This window comes from Copadichromis virginalis, linkage group LG14 (assembly GCF_057382275.1).
Source record: "Copadichromis virginalis isolate Kocher_CV1m ecotype Utaka linkage group LG14, C_Virginalis_male_GT1.1, whole genome shotgun sequence".
In the NCBI taxonomy this organism is placed as follows: domain Eukaryota; kingdom Metazoa; phylum Chordata; class Actinopteri; order Cichliformes; family Cichlidae; genus Copadichromis; species Copadichromis virginalis.
In genome coordinates this window covers 32,044,127-32,056,645 of record NC_140631.1, presented here as the reverse complement: position 1 = coordinate 32,056,645, position 12,519 = coordinate 32,044,127, and the positions used below count along the sequence as shown (strand labels likewise).

The following is a 12,519-nucleotide window of genomic DNA, read 5'->3' as shown; positions in this document are numbered from 1 at the left end:
CAGGCACATCCTAAATATGGAGACTCCAGAAACAAGCAGTGCACATGTAACTCACTCACATTTCTTGCTTTCCTTCATGAGAATGATAACATGACTACAGCTGACCTTAATCTGGTCTTGGATAAAGGTGATGTGATGTACAAAGAGGCCAAGAAAAGATTTCCTAAAAATATTCATTTGGCAACCGATGAGCTGCCAGACAAAGTTGATGCTCGCAGGTCTATGTATGATGTCGACATGACACAGCCTTCCCGGTATGGGACATTTGAAGAACCTCCAGAGGAGGCAGTAGATACCTTTCTCAGCTTAGAAGCAGGACTGAGCTGCCTGTTGTCAGATGTGCAGTATGCCTTATTGATTATGAGTGGATTGTGTATCGCAGTGTTCAGATCCACATCGGGCAAATATGGTTTCTTTGATCCACACTCCAGAACAGCCAGTGGTCTTCCTCTACTACTACAGTCACGTAATCGTGGTACAGCAGTGATGCTGAAATTCACACTCCTCAGTGACATGATTAAGAGGATCCAAGATTCTTATGAAATGATGGAGATATCACCTTCTTGTAACTATGAACTGAAGCCTGTGCAGTTCTACAGTATGAGCACAGTCAACCTGAGTGATACTATCACAGACACAGTCTGCAGACCAACAGCTGCCACTGCTGTGGCACCTACTCACTCTGATACAACTGTTGATGAAGCAAACTCCTCTTCTCCAAGGAGAAACACAACCACTGATCTGACTGAGAACATCTTTTTTCAAATGTCCATTTGTACGCCACTGGTGGAACAAAAAGAAGACCATATGACTCAGTTCACATCATATGAAGATCAGAATGAACCTCCTAATATACCAACTGAAGAACTATGCAGTGAATTAAATTTCTTTCCATCGAATGATGCTTTTTCATGTCAATCAAATGCTGCAATAAAAAATGTTGCTGCCTGTGATGTTTCTGATATAGTTTTACAAAAACTGAAAAAAGTTAATAAACAACAAAGGCAAAAAATGAAAAGAAGATTAATGGCATCAGAGAAACCCAGAAATCAGAGAAAAGAAAACCAAAAAAGGAAAGAACGACAAAAGTACGCTTCAAATAAAGATTACAAAGAAAAGAAAAAATCTTGCACAAGCGAGGCATATAAAAACAATCCTGAAGTCAGACAGAAAAAACAACAGTATATGAAAAGACGTTATTGTGAGAATGATGAATTCAGACAGAAAAAAAACCAATATGTTAAAAGACGTTTTTCTGAGAATGCTACAGTTAGAAAGAAACAACAACAATATATTAAAAGACGCTACTGTGACAATGCTGAATTTAGACAAAAACAAAAAAACTATATCACTAAAAGGTATCAAGAAAACCCTGAATTCAGAGAGAGACAGAGATCTCGAGTGACTCAGCGTTATGCACGTGATGACGCATTCAGAGTAAGACACAGACAACTAATGAAACAACTAATGCGAGACAGGTATCAAAGTAATCTTGCCTTCAGGATTATGCACAATATGAGATGTGCAATGAAAATAAAAAGGAAATACAGATGGGTGAACAGACAAACCCAAGAGAGTGACAACAGTGTGATTAACGAGGCCATATCTGTGTTCAAATCACAAATCAAAGTTGGACCATCATACCCATGTACTGTATGCTTCAAGGCTTCATTTCCAAACCAAGTACGACCCTGCACAAGGTCAAATTATGTCAAAAACCCACATGTGGTTGCAACATGTTTGACAGGAAAGTTTGTTCATGTTTGTGATGAAAACTGCAGAAATGAGCAGTGCAATGTTCCCGATGAGAGAAAGAGAGAGTGGATTTGTCACACCTGCCACGATCATCTTAAAAATGGATTCATGCCAGCACTTGCTGTTGCCAATACACTGGAGCTTGCTGATATTCCACCTGAACTGTCTGATCTCAACATACTGGAGAGACATCTCATAGCCAAGTGCATACCATTTGCCAAGATCATTCCTCTTCCCAAAGGCAGACAAAGAGCAATTAGAGGAAATGTGGTCTGTGTCCCATCCGAGGTACAGGAAACTGTTGAAGCATTGCCTCGATTGAGAATTAATTCTCAGATCATGAGAGTAAAACTGAAGAGACGCTTGTCTTACAAAGGTCATCAGCTGTTTCAGACTGTAAGCTGGTCTAAACTTGTGCAAGCACTGCATAAACTCAAGCAGATTCATCCACAGTATAAGGATGTGAGCATCAGAGATGATGCTGAGCTGTGTGATCCAACACTTCCTGATGAAGATGATGATGATGATGATGATGAAAACATGAATGAGGACGATTATGATGAGGCTGATTTAATGGAAATTGACAGCTGTGAGAAAAATGCACTGAGTGAAGCACAAAATAAAAATGAACAGGACATTGACACGTTACCCTGTGATGGTGAACAATCGCATGAACAGATGAGAGATGATTCAGAGCAAGCAGATGGACTGACTAATGGTGGTTTTGCACTCGAGTCCTGTTTACAGCCCCCTGATGTGGCTGAGGAGATATTATGTTTCAGTGAAGGAATCTACTCTGTTGCTCCTGCAGAGAGAAACAATCCAATAAGTTTTTTCAAAACACCTAAACTGGAGGCCATGGCCTTCCCTGTGCAGTTTCCTACAGGCCAAAACACACTTGATGAAAGAAGGCTGATCAAAGTATCCCCCAGTGGGTATTTCAAATCAAGACTTTTCTGCATTGATGATCGTTTTGCCAAAGACACAAACTATTTGTTCTTTGCACAGTTTGTGACTGAAATACACTTGGCTACTTCCAGCATGACGATACAGTTAAGAAAGGCAAAGCCTCTGACCAGAGATGGGAGAAAAATAACCTCAGGCATGTTACAAGATAAACATGAGGTGGAGAAACTGGTGCGAAATAAAGACGCAGTGAGATTCATGCAGCCTCTGAGAGGAACCCCAGCCTATTGGGAGAAAACAACAAGAGATCTTTTTGCCATGATCAGACAGTTGGGAACTCCCACGTTCTTTTGCACATTTTCAGCTGCTGAAATGCGCTGGCCTGAAGTGATCGAGGCAATAACAAGGCAGCAAGGTGAACAAGTGAATTTTGAAGGACTCGACTGGTCAGCAAAGTGTGACATCCTGAGAAGCAATCCTGTCACAACAATGCGCATGTTTGACAAGAGAGTTGAAGCATTATTCAGAGATTTACTCTTATCTCCCGCAGAGCCACTTGGCAAAGTCATTGACTACTTTTACAGAGTTGAGTTTCAGCACAGAGGAAGCCCACACATACACTGTCTCCTGTGGGTAGAAGGTGCTCCTGTGTTTGAGGAGGATGATGAGCAAACTGTTCTTGATTTTATAAACAAATACATCACAGCTCAGCTGCCTGATCCACATAAACAACCTGAACTGTACAAGAAAGTAACAGAAGTGCAAAAACATAGTAAGAACCACACAAAGACATGCTTTAGGAGTTTAAGCTCCGGGTGCCGTTTTGGTTTTCCCAAACCACCCTGCAATGAGACAATGATCACAAGACCCAGTGAGGATGATGCACTGGAAGTAGAAACAGCAAAGAACAAGCTCAGACCACTGAACCAGCTGCTGAATGAACCTGAAACTGCTTCCATGAGTTTAGAGCAGCTCTTGGCAAGATGCAACTTGACACATGCAGAATATCAGAGATACCTGAATAAAATGAACATGAGGAGTACGATCATACTAAAGCGTGATCCAAAAGACTCTTGGATAAATGGCTATAATCCACATTTGCTTGAAGCCTGGAACAGTAATATCGACATAAGCTTTGTTTTAGATGCTTTTGGTGCTGCAAATTATTTAATGAAATATATATCAAAAAAAGAGGGCGGGCTATCTGAGTACCTGAAAACTGTCATTGAGAACTCCCATAAGGACAGTGTAAATGAGTGCGATGAAATGAGAGCCGTCATGCAGGCATATTCAAAGAAGCGAGAGATCAGTGCACAAGAATGTGTTGCTCGTGCATGTGGTCTTCACATGAAGCAATGTTCACGTGCTGTAATATTCATACCAACTGATGATAATCCTGTGAAAATGAGTCGTCCCCTGTCAGTTCTGGACAACACAACACCTGAGTCTTCCAATGTTTGGATGACATCTTTGAATGACAAATACAAAGCCAGACCTGAAACACCAGAGTATGAGGAGATGTGCATGGCAGACTTTGCTGCTACTTGCAGGATTGTCTATGGCCAACAGAAAAAAGGTAAAGATGTTTTGCCCCTTCTCAATGAGATGGGGTTTGTGCAAAGGCGCAAAAACAATAAGCCTGCTATCATCAGATTTCACCGCTGCTCACAAGAAAAACATCCAGAGCAATATTACGGAAGACTGCTTAAACTGTACCTTCCTCATCGTTCAGACCACGAACTGAAAACACCATCGTTGCCAACCTATCAGGCTTTCTATGGTGCTGGCTGTGTACAGCTACCAGGTACTGACCATCTTGAGTACGTGCAACACATTGTCAAAAGAAACAGAGAAAAATATGAGAAAAACAGTGAGGAGATCGAGAGCGCTGTTGAGGAATATGAGCAGAACAGAGGTGTGACTGACGAATGGTGTAATCTGGCACCTGAATCAGATCTCGTAAGGTTGCCACTTGTCGAACAAGAAAGAGAGCGAGACAATGAAAATGAACAGGAAGATGTGCCCGACTACAGCCGTCAGGCTGATGCTTCAACAGAAGTCAGAGCCATCAGGGAACCCCCTGCTATTGATCCCACATTGTTACGTCAGATGTTTCAGAATCTGAACAAGAAGCAAGCCTGCATATTTTATGCAGTTAGAGACTGGTGCATTAAAAGAGTCTGTGCTCTAAATCCAGAGCAGTTTTTCTTTTATATTAATGGTGGTGCTGGAACAGGAAAATCACATCTTATCAAATGCATCTACTCAGAAGCATCTAAGATACTGAGCAAAGTGCCCAGATATGCAGACGACGTTGACATATCAAAACCCACTGTCCTGTTAACTGCTTTCACTGGGACTGCAGCTTTTAACATTTCTGGAACAACACTGCATTCTCTTCTCAAGCTGCCTAGAAGCTTAAAACCTCCCATTCAGGGACTTGGCAATCAGCTGGATGAAGTCAGATCAGAACTTTTGAATGCTGAAATAATCGTCATTGACGAAGTGTCTATGGTGTCAAGACATCTGTTTGCATATGTAGATGCAAGACTCAAACAGATCAAAGGGACTCGGAGACCCTTTGGAGGCATGTCAGTCCTTGCTGTCGGAGACTTCTATCAGCTACCCCCAGTGCGACAGTCTAAACCTCTCTGTGTGCACGACCCGTTCGAGATCGACCTGTGGCGGGAGCATTTTCAGATGATCACTCTGACTGAGATTATGCGTCAGAAAGATGATGTTGTCTTTGCAGAGATGCTGAACAGAATTCGTGTGAAAGGAAAGTTGGATGAGCTTTGCGAAGCAGATAGAAATTTGTTGTCACAGGCCATAACTGAACCAGCCCATTGTCCAACTGATGCGTTGCACATTTTTGCAACTAATAAAGAAGTGGATGCACACAACTCTGCAACACTGGCTCTGCTCCACACTCATATCATTGACATCCATGCAGATGATTATAGAAAAGATCCTAGAACTGGCAGAATGGCACTTCAAGACAGACCATTGAAAGGAGGTAAAAACGAGTTACCAGACACACTGAAAGTTGCAGAAGGAGCTCGTGTCATGCTCACCAGAAACATTGACATACAAAATGGTTTGGTTAATGGAGCTTTTGGAATACTACTTAGAGTAGTTCACTCTGAAAACGACCAACACATCATCAAGCTTGGACTTAAAATGGATAATGAGACATCTGGAAAGAATAACCGCACACCAGCAGACGACATGGTGTACATTGAGAGAGCAGAGGAGAATCTGAAGCAGAAAGGAGTGGTACGAAGACAGTTCCCAGTGAAGCTGGCCTTTGCATGTACAATACATAAGGTACAGGGTATGACAACTACATCAGCTGTTGTCTCTCTTAAGAGCATTTTTGAGCCCGGCATGGCCTACGTAGCTGTCAGTAGAGTGACGTCTCTCAGTGGACTGTATCTTCTTGATATGGAGGAGAAAAAAATATTCACCAACCCAGAAATCACTGCAGCGCTTGAGAACATGAGACAAGCCAACCTTGATGACATGATGCCTCTTCTACACGTGAGGCAAACACTGAGCAGGTCAGAGGTTTTCACCATTGTTCATCATAATACAGAGGGACTGCCAGCTCACATTAATGACATCAAAAGTCACCATGAATTGTGTCTAGCAGATGTTTTGTGCCTAACAGAAACACACCTGCGGGGCTCTTTTGTCGCAGAGAGTCTCCACTTGGAAAATTACAATTTGTTCAAACGCAACAGACACCTGTCCTACACAAACTTTCCCCAGATGGCAAACAGAAGTGGTGGTGGAGTTGCTGTTTATGTGAAAAGTGACATTCAAGTGCATGAAAAACAGTACATCCATAATGTAACTGACCTTGAATTTCTGGCTTTAAAGGTTGAAGCACCAGTCAGTGCTCTGATTGCAGTTGTATACAGACCTCCAGACTACACTCTGAGGCCATTCCTGAAAAACCTGGTAAGCCTATTAGACTCATTGGAGATCATGGACTGTCATCCCATCATAGTTTGTGGTGATTTTAATGAGAATGTTTTATCCAGTGCAAACAAACCAATCCTGGAGCTGTTTGAGTCTAGGGGATACGCACAGGTCATCACTGCCCCTACCACAGAGAAGAACACACTGCTTGACCTAATTTTCATTTCTCAGTCAGATCGATGTCTCCATTCTGGAGTCATGAAGACATACCATAGTTACCATGACCCAGTATACTGTGTATTGTCCTGTGATGATTCATGATCTAGATCTTTGAATACAGTAAGTAATATCTATATTTTTGAATGACTTAAGAAAGTAGAGCGATATTTAAAAGTTGACGCTCTGCATTGCAGTATAATGGTTGAATTGTTTACATAAAATACAATTACATGAATTAAGTAATGATATCAGTAAAAGATGACAATTTTATTTATCACAGAAAATCTAAAGTTCACTAACAGTAACCTATAAATGTCAGAAAAATCAAATATAGCAGTTTAAAATGAATAGTGTAGGCATATCCTCTCTGCAGCCAGGCTTCAACATCCTGCCAGGCTGCCCCAGTCTCACTGTGGCTGGGAGGGAGGGAGGGTGGACCAGAGGATTGCCTACACAACACATAAATGTTCAACAGCTTCTTCATTGTTTCTGAGAGAACAATAATGACTAAAGGTTGCTTTTTAAAAAAACAAACAAACAAACAAACAAACAAACAAACAAACAAACCTAATTACAGCAATAATGACAGTTAAGCCACTTTATGTGTGCCTCTATTTTGAAATACTATTTACAAAAATGTTATTATTTTGGTTTGTTATAAACTTTAAACTTTTTCAAAAGTATACGATTATATTTTTGGACAAATCTTTCGATGAAACATACATTTTTATGAGCTTTTATCATGTTTCGGCCAGTGCAATCATCAGGGTGGGTCTGGGTTGATAACTGCACATTTCTGGCCAGAAATGTTTCAGCAGTGTTACATAAGTAGTACATATGTAACACTTGCTTTCTGTTACCAGCTGATACCCTACATTTGTATAGACATTGGATGGTGTGAGGTTGGGGAGTTGAGTGGGGGGGGGGGGTTTACGGTGGGAGCTGAGGGGGGGGGTGTTAGGTTTCCTTTTTTCTTTTTCTTTTTTAAGAGAGACACAGTCCTCCTGTGTCTTCTCCAAGCTTCACATGTAAGATCCAACAGTGTGAAGCACATAGCAGCTAGAAACTGTAATGCCACAGATCAGAGAGGCTTCATCATCACCATCTTCATCGCCGTACGATCAGAGCGTGAGACTTCACATCTGGAGCACAGGAGACATTCTGTGATAAGTCCTCCTTCTAGCTTGTCCCACAAGCAGTCGGTGAGATTTACTCACAACAAAAAGGGTTAATGACATAATTTCCATGAAAACATGTATTCATTCTTTGTAAAGTGTTTAAATTGTGTTTTCACTTGACCTTAGGAGTGTTAGAGTGTATTGTAATGTCTGTACTCAGGTGTTTCCCTCTGTGATCCATCCCCATCAGAGCTGAGACACTCAGGACTGAACAGACTGCACAGTTTCTGTGACTGAGCCTCCAAAACACCTTCTTTGAAACCACTCATGATAGAAGGGCTTCATATTTGCAGCAGCACTACTACAGGTATTCAGTTTATTACAGGATGTGTTTGTTTCTTAGGACCAGCTCTGAGTGCACACTACCTAACATATACACCTTTCTGTTCATTACAAACCAACTACTCTGGATCATATGGCCAGTTGGCAGGAATGTTGCTGCAGGAAAACATCCCTGGAGATCACCATCATTGTCAGACTGACTGTGCCTCCTCTGTGCAGTGTCAAGATCCTCTCTAAATGAGTGTGTAAGTTAACATTTTCATTATTTTATTCCCTTTGACAAGACAAGTATCACTGATATTTACATTTACAACTACATATGTTCCCGTTTTCTGCTCTTCTTTTAAAGTCCTCAGCTATCCTGCTTCTGTGCTGCTTGCCACACATCAAACACTGGCCGGATGACAGGGAGGATCCACTCTGAAGTCACTGGACGTGATGAGGATCATATGGGACTTCATAGTTTCACAGAAACATTGTGCTCTGTGATTACAGGTTTTAAATGGACATAATGACTGCCTCTCTCTGATCAACAGGCTAAAGGATTGTTTTCATTGTTAGTGCTCTGTACAATGTATGCTTATTTAGTATTTCATCACAGAGCAAACCTTTATTTATTTAACATATTTTTATTTTGTTTTAATGTTGAATTAACTGTGGGGATTTTTTTAAGTGGGCACTTGGGATGTCATATGACCAGAAATGTGGTAACTGGAATTCAACAGTATGGAAGAAAAAATCTGCTGAGAACGAAACACATACAAAAACCCCCAAGAAAATTCAAATTCATTCCATGTAATCCAATCTAAAACATTTTAAACTGCTGAACAGCAACACAAACAGTGTTAAAAAACAGTGTTAACAGAATGATTATGATGATTTTGTACCAAAGTTTCAGGTCACATGGCACACCTAGTGTGTAGTGTGGGGTATCAGCTGGTAAGTATAGGTTTTTTCATATTTGTGTCCTTAGAGTTTAGATAGATAAAGCCTTGTGTATAATAATTAGTCATAACCACAACTCAAAGTCAGGGACTAACTAAATTTGGGACTTTGTGTCTGAGCCCAGGTTAAAACAATGTGTAAAAAAGCATTTAGTGGCATGGCTGAACAATGCTGTATTGATACTTATTTATCCATGTTCACAAAAAGGACTAATGTGTTTATTTGATTATTTGCATGTGTTAAACTGTGTCACCACCTTAGGCTTTCATTTGAGTTTACTCACAAATCTCTATACAGTTCTCTTTTACCACTGTGTGGACTCTGTTTACATTAAAACATAAAAAAGAATGAGTAATAAAAAGATGTGTAGACAGATCAGAAGATTAAGTAGACCGATAGAAACAGCTGTTCAGCCATGTTCTAAGAAACCAACACAATTTAAAGGTTCAGGATTGTGGTTTTAAAAGTTGAATTTTCATGTATTTCATATGTTGCTCATTATTTTTTATTTAGTTATTTAATTTAGTTATTTTTCTTTATTCTACCAGTCCTTTTCAGAAAGAAGCTGTATATGACTTAAGATTTTTATGTTATTTTCTATGACATACAAAACAAATTGATGTATGTAATACTATTAAACATGATATACACATGTGTATATGTCTGAAAAACATCATGCTGTATATTAAAGTTCGTATTTTCTGCAGAATGTTTGTTCATCTTTTAAGTTCATTTCAATTAGAAGAATATGAACTTTTAATATTCATTCAGAGGTTTTCTGACTCTAAATTTTCTTTTGTCATTACTCATCTTTTTATTATTTACATTTTAAACATGCTTAGCTTTTTCCAACTTCTTCTGTGTGAACATCAGCTTTCAAAAGTTCTGCACTTTTATTTTCAGGTTAAAAATTCTGTATTTTCCAGCTCATTCAGATTTTTAACTTAACATTCAGCAATTAATTCATTTCAGTGCATACATTCAGATTCAAGCATTCACACTGCAGTTTCTTCAGAAAATGCACTTTCTAGTTCTATATATAACCCCTTTGTAAACGCTGTTCACCGAAGTCTATTTACCAACATACGTAAAGATATTACACATAAAAAATACACGGAAACATTGGAAATCACTTTTTGGCAGGCAAATCACTTTTTGGCAGTTTTCTCTGTTAGCAGTAGTTTACCGTTTTCTTGCGTCTTTTTTGTACATCAAGCTAGTTACCGTTACAACATTCACTTTCGGTCACACAGGAAGTTACCAAAATAAAAGCACAAACGTTCAAGGTTCAAGGTTCTTTATTTGTCACATGCATAGTTATACAAGTATAAGTTATACTTATACTTGTAACCCGTGTCAGGCTACATTTCACTGTATAACACACAGTGAAATGTAGCCTGACACGCTCCTCGACATGTGCAAAAATGGGGGGGAGAACATATAGTATATACATTGGGTGAATGTGCAGTAGTAGTAGCAAGCAGGTGAATTCTGTACATTAATATGAATAGACATCTGACATCTGACTATTTTACAGAATAGTTATATTACGTGTTGTTGAGCTAGCTTTACATATCCGCCGTTACACTGTTTGTTTTACAGTAAATCATTTATGCTGTATATATTGGTCTATATGCATGGTTTAAAATAAGCTGCACAATACCAGATCCAAGCTGTGTACTATGCAGTAAAATAAAAAAAATGGTATAAACAGTATGTTGGCACTTGGCAGTATAGGAGACGGAAGTCAGACATGATAACTTACATACTGATGAGTTGTGTAAATCCACAAAGAGCAGTATACCTCGGGTAAACAGCCACAGCACAGGTCAGCTGATCACAGCCTGTAGACAAATCTGCTGGAGCTCTCAATAGAGCCTATTGTGACTCCTGATTCCTTTCCACACACTGCTATAACCACTACAGTGATCTTAGGGTTCTCAAATCTGCAAATCCCATTTTAGCCCCTGACTATACTCATATAGTATATTAATAATAATTATATAATGATGTATTGTATTCATATTATTAAATTAGTATATGTATATTCTGTTTAGATGTAGAGGCAGACTCATCCATCTACAATGTAGGCTGCAGCAAATAGAGCTATAAGTTCATTTGTTTGTCTATGCTTGTGTTCTCACTATCGTTCAGGTGTTCATTAGAGTTTATGTTTAAATTAAGTTTTCATTTCCATGACTAATTTTGCTATTATGTTAAAGTTGTATGAGGTTGGGTTTCCTTTGTAAAATAATTGAAAACTCCTTATCTTCTTACTTTTTTGCTTTGAATTCATTTCAGAGTCTGGAAAATGTATCTTTTATCTTAGTAAAGAAGTTTAATCCATAATTCAACTTTTACCAGAGTATTTTTACCACAAGAATCTGAATGCAAAGGTGATTATCAAGGTATCGTCTTTTCCTTTTTGTTTTCAGAAACTGGCAGCAGAGTGTCAGAGCGCCGGTCACCCTGGTGTTTTGGTGCCTTTCAAGTGTGACTTGACCAAAGAGGAGGAGATTCTGTCCATGTTCGCCACGATCAAAGAGCAGCACAAAGGCGTGGACGTGTGCATCAATAACGCTGGCTTGGCTCATCCAGAGGTGCTGCTAAATGGCAAAACCAGTGGCTGGAAAAACATGTGGGATGTAAGAACTCAGAGTTATTTTAGAAAGAAAATATTCCTGGTTGGTATGCAATATAATATTGATAACATATGTTATATGTTGTTGTGTGCTACATATGAAAGCATTCACAGGAGTGGTTTCCCAGCAGAATACTGTATTCTAATGAAATGATAAATTGAGTCATCATCATTTTTTAGAATGAGATAGATGTCTTTTATTTATACAAAAAGTTGGATAAATAGTGTGTTAAAATGTCAAACTATGAAAATCCCCATCTGGTTAAAATAAATACACAATCACAATAGATGAGAAAGATAAAATATTATGCAAAACTGGCTAAAGGCTTTCACTTGGTGTTCGCTCTCTCTGCGTAGAGTATCACCTCCTGTTGCAACACACAGTGATGTTTTTGTGTAGCATATGTGTTGTAATAAAAACTGTATTTACTCGCTAAATTATGTCTCTGTATTCACTCACTGTGTCTTTAGGGATTCACTAGCTTAGCTTAGTTTTTAAATTTTTTATTTTAATGATATTGAATTCGAGACTCGGTTTTGCATCCTTGAAAACTCTCTAGCTAGCCAGCCTCCTGTAGTCAGTGCAGCCGAAGGTAGAAGGTAGCGCAGGCCCCATTAGGTGTCCCCCGGCAGACTGTCGAGTAGCTGGGGAAACAGGATGGCTGGATG

General features: G+C 39.4%; 1 protein-coding gene and 1 long non-coding RNA gene across 3 annotated transcripts in view; both read left to right on the top strand.

Moving 5' to 3' along the window:
- Positions 1-12,519, top strand: part of LOC146694334 (dehydrogenase/reductase SDR family member 11-like) — a 122,514-nt gene that overhangs the window by 103,794 nt on the left and 6,201 nt on the right. Inside the window, exon 2 of the mRNA XM_085430501.1 lies at positions 11,645-11,854. Within this exon, the coding sequence (XP_085286627.1) occupies positions 11,645-11,854 (210 nt within the window). The remainder of the gene's footprint in view (positions 1-11,644; positions 11,855-12,519) is intronic.
- LOC146694335 (uncharacterized) lies at positions 7,767-9,884 on the top strand. Of its 2 annotated transcripts, XR_014914878.1 has the most exons (4): positions 7,767-8,006; positions 8,173-8,289; positions 8,406-8,509; positions 8,614-9,884. It is a non-coding gene; the product is annotated as an uncharacterized LOC146694335 (long non-coding RNA). The 2 variants fall into 2 exon arrangements; XR_014914877.1 differs by having other exon boundaries at positions 7,767-8,289.